The 19,700-nt window shown below is 42.4% G+C and overlaps 1 protein-coding gene across 1 annotated transcript in view; it reads left to right on the top strand.

Moving 5' to 3' along the window:
• HSDL2 (hydroxysteroid dehydrogenase like 2) overlaps positions 1 to 19,700 on the top strand; it is a 52,772-nt gene that overhangs the window by 15,640 nt on the left and 17,432 nt on the right. The window contains exons 6-8 of the mRNA XM_058672511.1: positions 2,205 to 2,303; positions 16,071 to 16,265; positions 18,136 to 18,207. Of these exons, the coding sequence (XP_058528494.1) occupies positions 2,205 to 2,303; positions 16,071 to 16,265; positions 18,136 to 18,207 (366 nt within the window). The remainder of the gene's footprint in view (positions 1 to 2,204; positions 2,304 to 16,070; positions 16,266 to 18,135; positions 18,208 to 19,700) is intronic.

The following is a 19,700-nucleotide window of genomic DNA, read 5'->3' as shown; positions in this document are numbered from 1 at the left end:
AGTATGTCCATGATGCAATCACAAGCTGTATAATTCATTTAACATTGAGTTTTCTCTGGCAAATCAGTGGGATTTTTGGGAAGTAGATTGTTAATTGTTTATCTGTAATTTCAAGGCTTGAGCTTAATTCATATTGAATAAAATGATTCAAATGAATGACTGTTGTATACACCTGTGTAAACAGTACCCAAATCAGAGTATGGGTTTCTGTCATCCCAGACAGTTCTTTCATGTCCTAACAAGTACATTTTATTGCATGTGATTTATTCAGTTAAATTGGCTAAAAACTAACCATTGAAACCTTCTATTTTTTTTTATATCTGATAACTTAAGATGAGTATCCAAAGTAACAAAATTTATATAGAGGTACTTCTTTTTTTTTGACTCACTTTTAATTTTTATTGGAAAGTCAGATACACAGAGAGGAGGAGGAACAAGACAGGAAGATCTTCCACCCATTGATTTACTCTCCAGGTGGCCGTAATGGCCAGAGCTGTGCCAATCTGAAGCCAGGATCGTCTCCAGGTCCCCCATGTGGGTAAAGGCTCCCCAGGCTCTGGGCCATCCTTGACTGCCTTCGCAGGGCACAAGCAGGGAACTGGACAGGAAGTGGGGCTGCTGGGACTAAAACTGGCACCCATATGGGATCCCGGCACATGCAAGGCAAGCACCCCAGCCGCTAGGCTACTGTGCCCGGCCTGAGGTGCTTCTTTTTGAAAGCGTAACGTCGGGCGAATATTTGTGTAACAGATGACATTACTGCTTGTAGGGCTGATATTCTATATCGGAGTGTAGTACTAGTTCGACTCCCGGCTCTGCCTTCCACCTAGCTCCCTGCTGATGTACCTGGGAAAGCAAAGGCTGAGGGTTCGTGTATGTGCGCAGACTTCTGCCACCCACATGGGAAACTGGTTGGAGTTCAAGGCTCCTGGTTTCAGACTATTGAGCCTATTAGGAGAATAAACCTGGGTGTAGAAGTTCTCTCTCTCTCTCTCTTTCTCTCTCTCTCTCTCTCTCTCCCCCCCTCTGTCACTCTGCCTTTCAAATAAATACGTAAATCTATTTTTTAAGGAAACCATGAATTTCACAAATTAAAAGGGTTACTTATAGTTCTTTTTTTTTAGATGCTTGGAGTAGAAACACATGAGTAACACAGAAGGAAGTTGTGCCTTAACTGATGTGGCTAAATGAATTTGCAAACTCTTGTTGTTTAAGCAGCAGTAGCTCCCCTTTACATAGTAACTTTTTAAAAAAAGATTCTTTATTTAGTTTAAAAGATTTCTTTCTTTATTGGAAAGTCAGATATACAGAGAGGAGAGACAGAGAGGAAGATCCTCTGTCCAATGATTTGCTCCCTAAGTGGCCACAGAGGCTGGAGCTGAGCCAGTTCAAAGCCAGGAGCCAGGAGCCCCTTCCTGGTCTCTCCATGTGGGTGCAGGGTCCCAAGACTTTGGGCAATCCTTGCCTGCTTTCCCAGGCCACAAGCAGAGAGCTGGATGGGAAGCGGGGCTGCTGGGATTTGAACTGGTGCCTATGTGGGCAAGGACTTTAGCCACTATGCTATTGCACTGGGCCCAAAGATTTTTTTTTTAAATTGGAAAATCAGGTACACAGAGGGGAGGAGAGACAGAGAGGAAGATCTTCCATCTGCTGGTTCATTCCCCAAGTGGCTGCAACAGTCAGCTGAGTCAATCTGAAGCCAGGAGCCAGGAGCCTCTTCCAGGTCTCCCACACAAGTGCAGGGTCCCAGGGCTTTGGGCCGTCCTTTACTGCCTTCCCAGGCCACAAACGGAGCTGAATGGGAAGTGGGGCTGCCAGGACACAAACTGGCGCCCATTTAGGATCTGGATGCGTGCTAGGCAAGGACTTTAGCCACTAGGCTAACGTGCCAGACCCTTAAGTAATAACTCTTATTGTCTAAAAAGAAAAATACAGACCAGGAAACAAGTAATTTATCTCCATAATATTCAGAAAAATGAAGCCTTGTTGTGATCTCTTATTCATATATTAAGATGGAAACATGTAAAACTAGTTCATTTGTTCATTTACATAAAAATTATTCTTCACAAAATGTTATATTAAATTATATTTTGCATATTTTATAATGAAAATATATAAAAAAGAAAATAGTAATAGAAAAATTGGTTATTTCGATTCAAAACTCAATTTGTTTTTTAATTACAGTATAAGTTTTTTTTTTTCAGCTTATACCATTGCTAAGTATGGTATGTCCATGTGTGTTCTTGGAATGGCAGAAGAATTTAAAGGTGAAATTGCAGTCAATGCATTATGGCCCAAGACAGGTATGTACCTAAACATTTTTTGGGGGGGCAGGTATTTGGCCTAGTGGTTGGGATTCTGGTTGGGAAGCCCATGTCCTGTACTGGAGTGCCTTCGTTCAATTTCTGACTCCAGCTGCAAACTGCAGCATCCTGCTGGCGCAGACCCTGGGAAGCAGCAGTGAGGCTCAAGTGTCTGAGTCCTTGGCACCTACATGGGAGACATGGATTGAGTTCCAGGGTACTTGGAACCTCTCTAATTAAAAAAAAAAAAAGAACGACAATATCATTTATTAGATTTTCATTAGTTGTCCTTGGCACTTGGCACAGAGTGGCAGCTTTACGTGAAATGAACTGGAAAAGAAATACAATAATTTCATTAAAAAAAACTGTAAGAGATTGAATTTTAGCATGAAAAATACATTTTGAACTTAGAGTGTGTTTGAATTTTAGTTGTATACACACATACACTCGTTAAGTTGAATGAATGGATTGGATGTTTTTGTTACTACATGAATAATAGCTTAGAAGTTCAAGGGCAAGAAATATCTCAAAAGAGCAGAAACACTCCCTGAAGGCAAAAAAATAAGACACTTTCAAAGGTACCCGGGGAGCTCCACTTGCAAGTGTCAGGAGTCCAGAGAGGAGGTCTGGGTAAAGAACAGAGAGAGGAGAGAAAATAATTGAACTAGCACTAGGAAACAATTCTCTGAGCAGAAAAGTGACTTACATGCTTTATGTATATTGAAAGGTTTATCAGATTTGTGACTGAACTTATAGGAGTGAAACAGACATCTGGGAGAATCTTGAACTTTCAAGGGTGAAATGAGAATTGGTGTTACTTACAAAGGAAGAAGACTGTATCTTTTATCATTCAGCAGCAGAAACTAGAGTGCAGTGGAGTAATCTCTGTACATTACTGATTGGAAGAGACTTACCTGAGTTATAATCATTGACAAGATGAGAGGAAGAAGCATGGATATGCCACTATGCTTAAGAAAGTCTAGAAAGAGCTGTTGGCCAAACAGCAGGTTTTCCTAGAAGGCTGTGATGACCAGGGCTGGGAGAACCCAAAACCAGTGCTTGGAGCTTCTTCTGGGTCTCGCCCGTAAATACAGAGTCCCAGGGACTTAGGCCACATTCTGCTGCTTTCCCAAGTGTATTAGTGGAGAGCTGGTCAGGGGTAGGGGAGCCAGATCTCAAACCAGCATCCATTTGGGATACCTGCACTATGGATGGTCACTTGACTAGCTGTGCCACAGCACCAGCCCCCAGAATTTTTTTTCAGAAAGAAAAATTAGCATGTAACCAAAAACAATTTTTTTATGGTGTATACTATATTTATTTATTTATTTATTTATTTATTTATTTTATTAAATTTATTAAATTTATTCATTAATTACATTGTGTTGTAATTACATAGAATCTGGCATTCTCCCCCCCACAATCCCCCCATGGTGGGTTCCTCCACCCCACTGCATAACCATAGTTCAAGTTCAGTTGAAATTCCCTCCCTGCAAGTATTTGCCAAGCATAGAGTCCAACATCCCATAGTCCAGACAAGTCCAACTACTTATTGGGTAGACCCTCTCTGGTCTGAGGGCAGAGTCAGCAGAGTATCTTCCCGGTCAAATAAAAGCACTGATATACCATCTGCAACAATTAACATCGTTATGGAATTAATTGACATGGTATTGAGCAGTCAACATGTTAAAAATAAATGCGATTTCTTAACCACTTTCTGTGACCCACCATTCACAGTTCAGTTTTAGTTTATATACTACAAATGACATAATGACATAATGACACTTGTTTTATGAGAAACCAACATGCACTCCTATGTTCATAGCAGCATAATCAGTAATTGCAAAAACATGGAAACAACCAAAATGCCCATCAGCAGAGGATTGGATAAGAAAGCTATGGTTCATCTACTCCATGGAATACTACTCAGCTATTAAAAAAAACAAAATGCAGTTCTTTGTGGCCAAATGGGCCAAACTGGAAACCATAATGCTAAGGGAAATGAACCAATCCCAAAAGGTTAGATATCACATGTTTGCCTTAATTTAATATGATATGATGTTAAGCATATCATGTTATGTTATGGATATTATGTCATTTGTAGTATGAAAACAATAATTTTTTAACATTTATTTATTTTTGCTTGAAATTCAAAGTTACAGAGAAAGAGGGAAGGGCAGATCTTGCATTCCCTTTTTCACTTCCCAAATGGACACCTTTCCAGAGCTGAGCCAATCCGAAGCCAGGAGCTAGGAGTTTCTTTCAGGTCTCCCACATGGGTCCAAGGGCCCAAGGCCCTGGGCCATCCTTTACTGTTTTCTCAAGCCACCAGCTGGAAGCTGGGTTGGAATTGGAGCAGCTGGGACTAGAACCAGTGTCCATATGGAATTCCAGCATCCAGGTGGAGTTTTAGCTTGCTATTCCACTGTGCTGGCCCCAACACTTACAAGGTGAGGAAAGGGGAGACATGGAAATGGTGGAATTCTGAATGGCTCTAGTGTTGTGGGAAGAATGGGGAAGGAAAGATAATATGACAGTTTCTTTCAGGACAGCCACAATTCCAGATGGTATCTTTTTTTTTTTAAATAATTTTTTTCCCATTTGGTAATGAGGCAGAGAAATGCTTTGGGATTTAAAAATTAGACATGGACCTGGTGCGATGGCTTAGTGGCTGAATCCTCACCTAGGAAGTACCAGGATCCCATATGGTCGCTGGTTCGTGTCCTGGCTGCTTCACCTCCCATCCAGCTGCCACCTATGGCCTGAGGAAGCAGCAGATGGCCCAAAGCCTTGGAACTCTGCACCTGCATGGAAAACCCTGAATCCTGGTCTTGCCAGCTTTATCTCGGGCTCCCAAGGGGGTAGCAGAAGCCCAAACACATGTGCCATCTTCTGTTGACTTCTTGGGTCGTTATCAGGTTATTGGATCAGAAAATAGAACAGCTGGGACTTAAATTGGATCTCAGATGGGATGCTGGTGTTGCAGGCATCATCTTAACCCACACCACAATGCTGGCCCAAAAAATTACTTTTGAGTCATATCTCAAACTTGTAACTATGGCAAATGTAAGAGGCAACATTGTTCCTGCTTTTCAGTGGTTTAAAACTGTGGCTGAAGTACTAAGTCACAGGAGGGCCATGCAGTCACAGTGGTCCATTGGGAGGGCCGTGCAGTCACAGTGGTCCATTGGGAGGGCCTTGCAGTCACAATGGTCCATTGGGTGCTCTTTAAGTGTGTGAACTCATGGCTATAAAGTTGAAGCAAGTTTCCATCATTCACTCAGTCTGTGTCTTTTCTTCTTTGGGCTTTTGTACTCAAAATTACATTTTGTTTTAATTTTTGTATTGACAGATAATTTGCTTTTCACTCTCAAGAAACTATATAATCTAGTTTAGGATTAAAAAATTATATGGGCAGGCATTTTTTTTATGTGGGCAGACCCTAAGAGGCAGCAATGATACGTCAAGCAGACGGGTTCCTGCTGCCCGTCTGGGAGACCTGTATTGAGTTCCTAGCTCCCTGCTTCAGCTCAGTCTATTGTGGACATTTATACAGTAAACCAGCAGATATAAGCCCTTTCTCTCTCTCTTTACCTAACTGTCAAATAAAACCATTTTTATAAAGTTGAATGAAAATAAATGATTGAACTAATTTCTATTAGATGTGCAAATGTCATTGCTCTGGTGTCTCTGTTTCCTGCCTTGTTAATAGTAATAGCTGCAGTGGTTCTCTGTGCCTCGAATCCAGTTATAAATAATCTTGAAAGGCCTTTTTGAAAGATTTTTTTCCCTGTTGTTTAGGGTATACTAGGGGTTTTTGTAGGGACTGATGTTTGGCCTAGAGGTTAGTTTGCCAGTTGGAATCCCGTGGCTGAATGCACCCTGCAGTGCTGTAGCATCTGATCTCAGCTTCCTGCTAGTGATGGCCCTGGCAGACAGCAGGTGGTCACTTAGATGATCTGGGCCTTCGCAACCACGTGGGAGATCTGGGTGGTCTTCCTGGCTCCAGCCTCAGCTGTCCATGTGGGCATTTGGCTGATGAGCTACTAGATGGGTGCTCCTGGCTCTAAGGTAAATAAAAAAAATTTTAAAGGATATTTAATCCAAGATTTGCACTGAGTGTAACCCCTTGGGGCTACTCTTGAGCTGAGTTGCCACATTGCAGCCATATGAAATACCTACACATTGCTAGTATAGAAACAAGTAAGGAGATCTTTTCATTTTGGGCTCATAATGGCTGTGCACTGCATGAAGGAATTTGCTTCAGCTCTGAACAGTTTTGGAAGGTCCCATGGCCTATGGTATAGAAGCGAGAAAAACCAAAACAAAGCAAAACAAAAAAAACAAAACAAAAAAAACAGGCGCAAGGGGAAACCAGGAGCTGTCAGTGGGAATCTGTGAAGCTCTGGAGTGTGTGGCTAATGCAATCTTTGGAGTATTTGGTGGCTACAACCAGTTATCCAGTCATTTTTTCTTCTAAGGACTACAGGAATCAGTTTGTTTAAGTTCCTTCTGCAATTTGGCCAAAGCGCTTTGCCCTTGGCTTTCTATGTGACTAGACTCATGTTTTATTGTTTCTTTGGTTATTTGTATTTCTGTAACAGACACAAATGCTTTAAAATACTTAGATTTGAAAGAGTGACTGGGAAGAGGTGGGAGCGAGGTTTGGAGGAAAACGGAGTGAAAGAGAGAATTGATTTTTGCGTTTGTTGGCTGGCTCCCCAGAGGCCCACAGTAGTCCTGCTAGGCCAAGCGGAAGCCTGGAACACCATCCTGCATTACTAGGAAGCTGGCAGATGGGAACTGGACTGCATCCCAGGCACTCTGATACGGGATGTCGGTGTCCCAAGTGGTGACTTAACCAACTGTGCCACAATGCCTGTCGGGACACAATTCTCTTAAGATTTGTTTTGAAGAGTAGTACTCTCTGTAACGGGGGAAAAGGAGTGTGAAAAAGGTGCTTTTCCATTGTTTTTCCGACTATATGTCAGGACTCATTGATGGGTCATGAAATCAGCTTAGTGAGGTATGAGACCAATTTAGTGGATTGTGAGATTGATTTAGTAGGTAGCAACTGGAGTTATGTGAATGTTTTATGTCTAATGGGATAAAATAGGATGTATTAGAGTGCATTGCATTTTATAAGGGTTAGTAGTATTTTATAAACTTATTTGAAGTATAAATTTCATAGATAAGAGATATATGTAGATGGAATATATGTGTTTCAGTGTGAATTTATGTCACGTAGGTAAAAAGCTTTGCAACTTGTGGGTCTGGAAACTCAGAACTTCATACTTTCCTGTCTGTTCTCATCATTCTTCTCCTTCTCAATCTTTCTCAGTCTTCTTCCCCTACTCCAATCTTTGTTCCTGTTAAAATTGATTGATAGAGTTAAATGGTGAGTTAGATACAGAAGTCTCCGTGGTAGCGAATTTCCAACACTGTATTTCCTTCTTGGACCTCCTGTGTATTACTTGTCACTTTCCATCCCTCCATTTTCCACACATTTACTGAACCTTGCCTGCCAGTCACAGTTCTCTGGGCTATTGCTGTAGTGCGTATCCAGCAGAGAAGTTGTTTTATTGTTCACTGTGTACAAAGTATTGGGTATAAAAATGGATACAATCCAGTCCCTACCCTCCAAGAGGTTACCAATTGCTGTGGGAAGCAATTTACACTTTGTGCCTCCCCCGTGTGTTTCGTAGGTCTAGGGATATAGAAACCTGCTTTGAATCTAAGAATTCCAGATGATGCTCTCTCCCACTCTCTTTTTAAAGCAAAGTTGTTTTAAAACCATTTTATTTATTTTTATTGGAAAGTCGTATACACAGAGGAGGAGACACAGAGAGAAAGATCTTCCATTCGTTGATTCACTACCCAAGGGGCTGCAACGGCCAGAGTTGCGCTGATCCGAAGCCAGGAGCCTGGAGCCTGGAACAGGGTCCCAAGGCTTTGGGCAGTCCTCTACTGCTTTCCCAGGCCACAGTAAGGAGCTGGATGTGAAGCAGGGCCACCAGAATTAGAACCAGTGCCCAAAGGGAACCCTGGCATGTTGAAGGTGAGCACTTTAGCTACTAAGCTACCATGCCGGGCCCTTAAAGCAAAGGTTTTATTTAACTGAAGCATATTGAAGCCATGGGATGCTTTTTTTTTTTTTTTTAAGGCAAATTATAGAAGGAAGGAAAGATCTTCTGTCTATTGGTTTTCTTCTCAAATGGCTGCAATGGCTGGAACTGAGTCAATCCAAGTCAATCCAAAACCAAGATGTTCTACTGTGTCACCCACACAGGTATAGAATCTCAGAACTTTGGGCCGTCCTCTACTGCTTTCCCAGGCCACAAGCAGAGAGCTGGATGAGAATTGAGCAGCTGGGACATGAACCAGCACCCACATGGAATCCTGGTATTTGCAGGATTAACCAATTGAGTCATCACGCTGACCCCTTAGATTATATTCTTATTACAAACATACTTCGTGTCAAGCTGTAATCTGTTTGCTCTGTTTGCTTAAGATATATCAGAGAGGGCTCGGCGGCGTGGCCTAGTGGCTAAGGTCCTCGCCTTGATCCCATATGGCTGCTGGTTCTAATCCCAGCAGCTCCACTTCCTCTCCTCCTCTCCTCCTCTCAGTATATCTGACTTTGTAATAAAAATAAAATAAATCTTTAAAAAAAAAAAAGATATATCAGAGAACACAGCAGTCGCTTCTCAGCCTTTTGGCTAAAGTCAAGTATAGAACACAACAAAATTCTCTGCTACTGAAGAGCTTAAGGCCTAATTGAGACAGACATGACAGACAAGTAATGTAGTGTTCCAGAAGATGATATTGGTAGGAATGTGGTAATAATATAAACAGATGGAGCAAACACCAGTTCATCCCCAGGTACCCATGATAGGCAGAGATGGGAAATTCAACCTACAATCTCTGTTTCCTTCTCTGTCTCTCTCCCTATCTCTTCCCCTGCCCTTCAGATAAACAATTTACTTGAGATCATGTAAATCGTGAACATTCAAATCTGAAGTAATTTGAAAGTTGAAATAACTTCACATAATAATTTGAAATAGAGGGCCCGGCGCCGTGGCCTAGCGGCTAAAGTCCTCTCTCTGAACACTCCCCGGGATCCCATATGGGCGCCGGTTCTAATCCCAGAAGCTCCACTTCCCATCCAGCTCCTTGCTTGTGGCCTGGGAAAGCAGTTGAGGACGGCCCAAAAGCCTTGGGACCCTGCACCCGTGCGGGAGACCTGGAGGAGGTTCCAGGTTCCTGGCTTTGGATCGGCACAGCACTGGCGGTTGCGCTCACTTGGGGAGTGAATCATTGGACGAAGATCTTCCTCTCTGTCTCTCCTCCTGTATGTATATCCGCCTTTCCAATAAAAATAAATAAATCTTAAAAAAAATAATTTGAAATAGATAATTTATTTGAAAGGCAGAGGTACATACAAAGAGAGAGTGAGCAAGCAAGCAAGAGAGAGACCACAAGCTTCCTTCTGGTACTTCTGGCTGCAACAGTCCTGGCTAGGCAGGCCAGAGCCAGGAGCCAGTATCTTCTTTCTCGGTCTCCCATGTGAGTGTAGGGGCGCAGCTTCTTGGGGGGGCATCTTCCACTATGTTTTTAAACCATTAACTGGGAGCTGGATTAAAAATGGAGCAGCTGGGACACGAATGGGTGCCCATATGGGATGCTGGTATTACAGGCAGTACCTGAACCCATAGAGCCTCAAGACCAACCCCTAACCAAAAACAAACAAACAAAATTTTTTTAAAGGGGTGGATAGAGAGGAGGAGCAAGCTGCAGTTCTGCATTATTCATGAGTGAGGTGATGAAAATGCATTTGTGCCTATCTGGGCCTTTGGTTGCTTCAGAGGGCCCTATTTAAACACACACACACACACACACACACACACACTCACACACCACCCCCCCATCCTGGAGTGCTTGGAGCCACTGTCTTTAAATCAGCTGGAACCAAAACTAATCTCCCAACATGATTGCCTTGACAAGAAAAGGAGATTGCCTGCTCCTCGTGCAAAGGCTGCGGTGTGACATAGCTTGCCTGCATAAGCACAGGGCTGCGTGCCGCTAGGCCTCTCAGCTTGGCGCTGCTGCTTGACACTGGTGATGTTGTCCCTCTGGGATCTCGTGCTTTCTGTTGGATTCATCCTCTGTAGGAGAGGGGCCAGAGGGGAGGCGTCTGACCTAGTTCCGTAACATGAGGATCTCAGGCCCCCTCCAGTACTGTAACTTCATTCCTTTTTTTTTTTTTTCAAGTCTCATTTTGCAGTTCCTGCCAAAATGGAAGTTGGGGTGGGAGAGGAGGCATGGCAGCTGCTTTCAAAGTGCCTGCTGTGTCTTACTTCCTAACTGGTCTGGGCAAAGGTGGTAGAAGCAGGAAAGTCCACCTTGGGTGGATTCTGTGGGGGCTGGGGTGGGGAGTCCAGGAGGGGCTGCTGACTCAGTGATAGCTGCAGAAAGGAAGGACTGTCATGTGCCACCCTTGGTCATGGTCCTTGGTCACGGCGGCCACATTAGAAATAGGAGATGGGGCCCAGTGCAATAGCCTGGTGGCTAAAGTCCTCACCTTGAGCAAGCTAGGATCTCATATAGGCGCAGATTCTAATCCTGGTAGCCCCACTTCCCATCCAGCTCCCTGCTTGTGGCCTGGGAAAGCAGTTGAGGGCAGCCCAAAACCTTGGGACCCTGCACCTGCGTTAGAGACGAAGAAGAGGTTCCTGGCTCCTCGCTTTGGATTGGCTCAGCTCCAGCTGTTGCGGACGCTTTGTGAGTGAACCATCAGAAGATTTTTCCTCTTCTCTGTATATCTGCCTTTCCAATAAAAATAAATCTGTTTTTTTAAAGATTTATTTATTTTTATTACAAAGTCAGATAAACAGAGAGGAGGAGAGACAGAGAGGAAGATCTTCCATCTGATGATTCACTCCCCAAGTGAGCGCAACAGCCGGTGCTGTGCCGATCCGAAGTCAGGAGCCAGGAGCCTCTTCCAGGTCTCCCACGCAGGTGCAGGGTCCCAAAGCTTTAGGCCATCCTCGACTGCTTTCCCAGGCCACTAGTAGAGAGTTAGACGGGAAGCAGGGCCGCCTGGATTAAAACTAGCGCCCATATGAGATCCCAGCGCGTTCAAGGTGGGGACTTTAGCTGCTAGGCCACTGTGCTGGGCCCCAAAATAAATCTTTTAAAAAAAGAAAAATGGGAGATGAAGAAAATTAAACTCCTAACTGGTATTAGAGGACTATACTGTAGTGATAATATGGGGAAAGGCAGGAAAGGAAAGTGGGGAAGGAGGACAGGGAGGGGTGAACCCCTGTATCTACAAAACATGTATTGCAGGAAAAATAATAAAAGCAATTTTTTGCAAATTTTTAAGTATTTATTTATTTTGTTGGAATGTCAGATTTGCAGAGAAGGAGAAACAGCAAGACAAATCATCCACCCACTGGTTCACTTCCCAAGTGGCCGCAATAGCCAGAGCTGAGCTGATCCGAAGGCAGGAACCAGGAACCTCCTCTGGGTCTCCCACGTGAATGCAGGGTGCCAAGGCTTTTGGGCCGTCCTCAACTGCTTTCCCAGGCCACAAGCAGGGAGCTGGATGGGAAGTGGGGCTGCCAGGATATGAACTGGCATCCATATGATATCTCATTTTTTGCAAGGCAAGGACTTTAGCCGCTACTACCACACCAGGCCCAATAAACTCAATTAAAAAAAAAAATGGAGAAATTTGAGTCCGGTGCAATAGCATAAGCGGTTAAAGTCCTTTCCTTGAATGCTCTGGGATCTCATATGGGCTCCGGTTCTAATCCCGGAGGCCCCACTTCCCACCCAGCTCCCTGCTTGTGGCCTGGGAAAGCAGTCGAGGACAGCCCAAAGCTTTGGGACCCTGTACCCATGTGGGAGACCTGGAGGAAGCTCAAAACTCCTGGATCCTGGTTTCGGATCGGCACAGCACTGGCCATTGCGGCTCACTTGGGGAGTGAATCATCGGATGCAAGATCTTCCTCTCTGTCTCTCCTCCTCTTTCTATATCTGACTTTCCAACAAAAAATAAATAAATCTTATTTTTTTTAATGGAAAAAATTGTTAGTGAGAGAGTGCAAGGAGGAGAGGTGGCAGCGGCTTCCCTCCACTCTGCCCTGAAAATCAGCATGAGCATCCCTGTGTCTCAGGGGATTTGTCCACTGACTAGTTCCACAGCAGTTAGTAAGGTTTCTTTGATTCTGAGACGCCCATGTTGGTCTTCTCCGATGGCAGTGTGTACTTACATGGGTGGCTTTTGTGTTTTCCTCAGTGGCATATAAAGTAGTGGCACACTTTACAAACTTGTGTCGTAGGCCAGTAAGTGCACAGCATATCTGTGTGTGTGGTGTGTGTTGACAGGTCCTGAGGAGAGATCAGCTCTCGCCAGAGAAGGCAGAGCCCAAGTGATTCCATGTGCGAATGTGAAATGCATCCTTGAGGTTTGTTTTCAATCTGTTTATTTGACAATCAGAGATGGAGAGTGAAGGGGAAAGTGTGTGTTTTCCCCCTAGCCCATGAACTTTTTTTTCTAAATGAGTAGCTTTTTATTTTTAAATAAATAGCCCACTGTACTTACTTTTTTGTTAATTTTTTTTTTTAAAGTGATGCTGGGGGGAGATTGGTTGACTGATTTCGTCCACTGGGTTACTACCCAAATGCATGCAGTGGCTTGGGCTGGACTGAGGTCAGAAGCAAGGAGCTCATCCAGGTCTCCCACACAGTGGATGGCGAGGCCTGAGCACTTGAGCCATCGTCTGCTGCCTCCAGGATAAATCGGCTGCAAGCTGGACCAGAAGCAGAGCATCGGCATCTGGCAGTTAAACCAACCATCTAGGATGTGATATGAGTTTTTCAAATGGCAGCTTAACTCACCACTTCACAATACTTGGCAGCATTTTTATCTCATTTTTCTAAAGTTTGAGAGAGGGAAGAAGGGCTGAGCTCCCATCTGCTCGTTCATTGCCTAAATGCTGGAACTGGGCCAGGCTGGCAGTCAGGAGCACACCCAGGTCTTTCCGTTTGTTAGAGCCACCACTGCTGTGTCCCAGGTCTACACTGGCAGGCGTTAGAGGCAGGCAGGGAACCAAGGTACTCTGATGTGAGGGCCACAAGTGTCTGCATCTCCAGGTGGATGCTACCTCACAAACATTTTGAAGTAACTTCATGTTCTCAAAATATTAAAATACTAGAATGTTCACGGATGTTGTGTATTTGACAAGAAAGACATGGTAATTCCAAGAACTTGTCTTAACAAAGTAGGTCTCACTGCTTGTTGGATAAGAGCATGGTTCTGAAGTCAAGCTGTAAGGTGTTTGAATTCTAACTCCTGTGAATTTTTTTTTCTCATTCAAAAATTTTATTTTATTTTTTTAAGTATTATTTTTATTTGATGGTAATTACAGGGTTGTCCAGGGTAGGAAGGGTTAAGGATCAGGGAAAAGAGGGTGAAATCATTGCCTCCTAATTCTCCATTTCTTCTTATCTCTGAGGGAAGGGGTGAGATTGAGGGGGTCCTGTGTCCTTTGAAAACAACTTAACTCCTGTAAGCCTGAGTGTTTATGTACGTATATTGAGAATAATAATAATAATAATACCTACTTTAGGGTTCTAAGAACTAACTCAGAGAATGTATGTTAAATATAAGGAAACATGCCTAGCCCAGGGCTACACTTAATGAATCAATGTTGGCTGCTGTCTTTATTAACCAAACCAAAACAAAACAAAACAAAATCAAACAACCTCCCCTACAAATAAAAATGAAGCTCTTGAAGTATTAGTTAAACACAAAACTATATTTCTAGTAAAAAGGAATTTTAATTTTGAGAAAAAAAATAATTTTTAAAAAAGACTTATTTATTTAGGGCTGACTTGTTGGCCTAGTGGCTGAAATCCTTGCCTTGCTTGTCCTGGGATCCCATATGGGCACCGGTTCTAATCCTGGCAGCCCCACTTCCCATCCAGCTCCCTGCTTGTGGCCTGGAAAAGCAGTTGAGGACGGCCCAAAGCCATGGGACCCTGCACCTGTGTGGGAGACCCAGAAGAAGCTTCTGGCTCCTGACTTTGGATCGGCACAGCTCCGACCCTTGTGGCCACTTGGAAAGTGAACCAGCGGCTGGAACATCTTCCTCTCTGTCTTTCCTCCTCTCTGTATAATATCTCACTCTCCAATAAAAATAAATAAAATCTTTAAAAAAAACAAAAAGAAAGAAACCCAGAAGTGTGTTTAATTTGCTTTCATTGCTTTATGTGTAAGCTGAGATATAGGCTAGTAAATTGCGATGTTACTGTTTATGATATTGACAATGTCTAAGTTACTATTCATTATACTGTTTTAAGTATTTCATACAAGAAGCAGATTTTTAAAAATTACTTATTTTTACTTGAAAGGGAGATTTGCAGAGACAAGAAGAAATAGAGGGAAAAAGATCTCCCATCCATTTGTTCACTCCCTAAGTGGCTGCAGTGGCCAGAGCTGAGCCGAGCTGAAGCCAGGAGCCAGGAGCTTCCTCCAGGTCTTCCAAATGAGTTCAGGGGCCCATGAATGAGCCATGCTCTGATGATTTCCCAGATTATAAGCAGAGAACTGCATCTGAACTGGAGCAGCCAGGGCATGAACTGGCCCCCATATTTGATGCCAGTGCTTACATGTGGAAGATTAACGTGTTATGCTACCAGCCCTAAGAAACGGAATTTTAAAATCTATACCTAGGAGCAGGCATTGTGTCACCAATGGTTAAGCTCGCACTTGGAATATTTATATTCCATATCCAGGTTGCCAGATTGGTTCCTGGATACTCTACTTCTGATCCAGCTTCTTGCTCATGTATCCTGGCATTCAGCACATGATAGCTAAAATTTTGGGGCTCCTCTGACCCACATGGGAAAACCAGAGGGAGTCCCCAGGTCCTGGCTTCCTGCTGACCCAGCCCTGACAGTTTAGCGATGTTGAGAGTTAGCCAGTGAATGGAAGATGTCTGTGACTCTCCTGCTCTGCCTTCAAATAAATGAATACGAATAAATACACTTAATTTAAAAAAAAGTATATGCATCTAAAATAGTGGAAAATTATATACGAATATTAACAGTAATCATCCCTAGAGAGGGGAATTATAGTTTTAAGATTCTTTCTTTACCTCTCTACCTTCTAGAAGTATCTGTAAAACATTATCTGAATTTAAAAAGGACCCCTCAGAAATCCAACCACTGTGTAGTGCCTGCTCATCATGGGTTTGTGATTATTTTAGACACTGGGGGTACAGTGACAAACAAAAAAAGCAGAGTATCTTTTAGAGCAAAAAGAAGAGAGGCAATAAACATAGGAAAGGCACATGGTGAAACAGAGACTGGGAACTGAGATGATATAGTTAACAGAAACATCCCACTCAGCTGACTTTCAGCTCAGTGTTTTTACTGACTTTCTTGTTTCTCAAAAACGGAATGCGAATGATTGTTGAACATTCTAAACCAGAAGTCGCTTTAACTCTGCCACGAGTCTCAGGAAGGAGTTTCATATAAAGTGGAAGCATCGTGTAGAGTAAGAAAGGTATGTTTTCTACCCAGTTCTGCTCTAGAGCCTTTAGCAAATCCTTTAACTCTCTGGACCTCATTCTCATCATCTGAGATGTAAAGAGATTTACCCTGACCGATGTGAAGGGTCCTGCCTCACTGGTGCTTCTGTAAGCTTGCTTGGTTTGGAGTTCCGTATGTATGACTGCCTGTGTGTTTCCTTCACAGCCATACACACTGCTGCCATGGATATGCTAGGAGGATCTGGTATTGAAAGCCAGTGTAGGAAAGTTGATATCATTGCGGATGCTGCATATTCCATTTTCAAAAAGCCGAAAAGTTTTACTGGCAATTTTATCATTGATGAAAATATCTTGGTAGAAGAAGGAATAAAGAATTTTGACATCTATGCAGTTAAGCCAGGTAATACTCAGGTTTTTTGTTTGTCTTTTATATAGTGATGTGTACATTTTCTACATCTGTTTTTTATTTTTGTGTGATTATGACTGTTGTTTTATAAGCTGTTGCCCTGTTTGAAAGTAAAAACACAAACTGCATAATTTCAGAAAAAAGAGAAAAAGAGAAGTAGAAGTGAGTTGCAGGATTTTGAAATGATTTGTATATGCAGAAGGCTAGATTAGCTCTGGCCATTTTTAAATTTGAAAAAATGAAAATCAATTTCCAAAGTTGATCTTTGAATCACGTATTAAAGATTTCACTTGAAAATATTTTAACAAATGGTATATTAGTGGGAGGTTTGTTTTCACTTAAAAAGTTTAAGATTATAGATTGTTTACTAGTGTGAAGTGCCGTCTCTTAGTGTAGCTTAATGAGAAATGGTGAGTTTGTGTGAGCACTCCATCTCATGAACAGAGGTGTGATTAGAGAAGATCCAAAAGACCCCGTTTTCAAAAATAATTGTTTCTGAAGTTGCTGCTGATGGTGAGGTTGTGATTTTTTCCCTTTATATATGAAATACATTCCAAATTATAGATGATATAGCCATAAATGAGGTTGTAGTTATATATCAGTCATTTATGCCAAAGTATATTTGAAGTATTATTTAGTAAACTGAAGTTCTAGGTGACAGAACTAGGTTTATATTGGCATCATCCCACTGGTCTCTTCAGTTTGAAAGTAATGTAGTTTTACAAAGTACTGTTCCAATCATTGTCTATTTAACCTTCACAGCCATCATGGGAGGGACATGATGGTGTTTAGGGGCTGAGAATACCGGATGAGGGAATTTGTGCATTCCAGCTGCTACTCTCCAGTTGTGTGGACCTGAGCTGTCACCTGTTGTGATGTCTCTGGGCCCTATGTTCCTTCCTGGTAAAATCAAGAGGATGGTCTCTTCCACAGAGAACTTCTGTGGGAATTAAAAGCATAAATGTATGTGATGTGTTTGGTACCATGCCTGGCATATATTACACTCACATGATTTAGTAGTTAATATTTCCAAGTAGAAAAGGAGACTAAGAAAAGTTAAGCTTTTGCTGAAGAGCAGATGGCTAATAAGTGGTTGAGCTTGAACGAGAAGTCTTCTGGGTCCTGGCACAGTGTAATTATCTCTGAGGTTCTAAAGACACTGTCGTTCGGTACAGCTTTAAATCCTGTCAAGTATCAAAAATTGACCATGACCAGAACTGTGATATTAGATAATATCAAACATCAGTTGCTTCCTGTCCTCCCCATGTTTGTTTCATGTTGAGAGAGAAGGACAAGGAGAGATTGATAATATTTAAGTTTACTCAGCTTTGGAGACTTGGTGTCCTTTGCAGCTTGTATGCACAAGTCCCGGAAGTATCAGTTTGGTGTTAGAGCCCTAATCTCAACTGCTAGCTGATAATAAGACCTGGTGGAATAGAACAGCTTAGTTTTCATGCTAGAGTGAATGAAAGAGGAAAGACTCAAAGCATTGATGCTGAGAAGCAAGCCTTGCTTCATGATAGAGGCAGGGAAGAATGGAGTTTTCCCTGAGCAATTGTGGAGGAATAGAGGATAGAGGAGCGGTGAGGATGAAGAGTTTGGAGCCTCCTGGGAGAGAAGGGAAAGGCTTTGCATGACAAGTGATTTTTTTTATTAGATCTTGAAGATGTAATTAGTCATAGGAGAGGAGGGTAACTCAGTTATAGAAATGTTAATTTAATGACAATCAGGTGGCTTAACAGTTCTCATGAGGGCCTTTCCTTTACTCCAGAAAGATCTCAAAATAAAAATAGATACTATGCTATTAAAAAATATTTAAATGTATTGTAGCTGTTAAACTGATTATTTTGGGTCCATTTTTCAGGGCAGCCTTTGTTACCAGATTTTTTCTTAGATGAACACCCAGATCCAGTCATCAACAAAATGGAATCACATGGTAAGATCTAGAAAATATCAACTTAATATTTACCTAAAGCATAGTATTCATCTTATGACCGCCAGTTTTCTTTTTTAAGGAGTAATGATTTCTTTTTGTTGTTTTTTGATTAACTAATTAGTTGTTTTGATGTGAAAAGCGGAATCACAGGGAGAGAGAGATTGATTTTCTGTTCCCCTTCACTCCCGAAATGCTCACAACAGTCTGGGCTTGGTCAGACCAAAGCCTGGAGCCCAAAACTGGTATTCCCAGGGAGGGGTGGGGCTGGCCTAACTGCTGAGCCAGCACTCGCTGCCTCTCAGGGTACATGGTAGTGGACAGCAGGAGTCAGGACACCAGCTGGTACTTGAACTAGGCATTCTAACATGGGGAGAGGCTTAACCATTAAGCCGAACTCCCGCTCCTGGATTTTTTTCTTTTTTTTGTATTATTGTTCAGATAAACTTTTGAGTCTACTTTTTAATGTGTAATTCATTTCTTGTATTTTGACTATGATAAATGAGTGGGGCATTTTGGTTTTCCTATGCTCTTTGAGTATTTGAAATATCTTGCCTTCTAAATGTGTGAGACTTTCCTAGAAGTTAATTTCTTTTTATAACTTTTATCATCAAATTACAGGCTTTAAAAAAGTTATTTATTTGAAAGGCAGGGTGACAGAGGGAATCAGAGACAAAGAGAGGGATGTTCCATTTGCTGGTTCACTCCCCAAATGGCCACAACAGCCAGGGCTGGGCCAGGCCAAAGTCAGTAGCCAAGAACTTCTTCTAGGTCTTGCTTGTGGGTGGGAGGGACTCACATGCTGCAGCCATCATCTGGTGCTTCCCAGACACAATAGTGGGACTTGAATTGGAAGCAGTGTAGCTAGTATCCCTTTGATATGGGATACAAGTTTCAGAATCAGTGGTTTAACATATTATATCACAACACTGCCCCCAATTGATTAGTTTTTAAGTAACTTCAATGAGAGATAATTTACATATCTTAAAAATTTATCATGTAGAAATACACAGGGTAGTGATTTTTAGTGTATTTATAGAATTATGGAGTCTTTTGCATTACATTACATTTTTATGTTGTGACCAAAGTAATTTTTTTACTTTGTGCTGTCAGGTTTCATTTAATAACTTTTGGTGATTTGCATTAGACAAGATGGTATGGTGTAATTGGAGATGGAAAATAGATGGGGGAATTAATTTTTATCCTAAAGTCCAGATTGGCCTTGCAGTTAATTTAGTTAATGAACTCTTCGTATCTATTTCTGAGGGCAGCTGCTGAACCTCCCCACGTGATTACGGGAAGATAAAGGATCTGAGGCTAGTGTGGGGGTGGGGAAAGGCATCAGGCTCCGGGAGAACAGCAGCTCTGGGAACTGCTGTCTTTATAGGCCAGTGGGCTAAGTGAATGGCAACTTACTGAAACATTTCACACAACTTACTGAAACATTTCATGCAACCTTCATTCTGCTCCCATAGTGTCTCCAGCCTAGAACCTTC

This window comes from Ochotona princeps, chromosome 14, assembly GCF_030435755.1.
Source record: "Ochotona princeps isolate mOchPri1 chromosome 14, mOchPri1.hap1, whole genome shotgun sequence".
Taxonomy (NCBI): domain Eukaryota; kingdom Metazoa; phylum Chordata; class Mammalia; order Lagomorpha; family Ochotonidae; genus Ochotona; species Ochotona princeps.
Note: the sequence above shows the minus strand (reverse complement) of the source record. Positions and strands in the feature narration are given on the sequence as shown.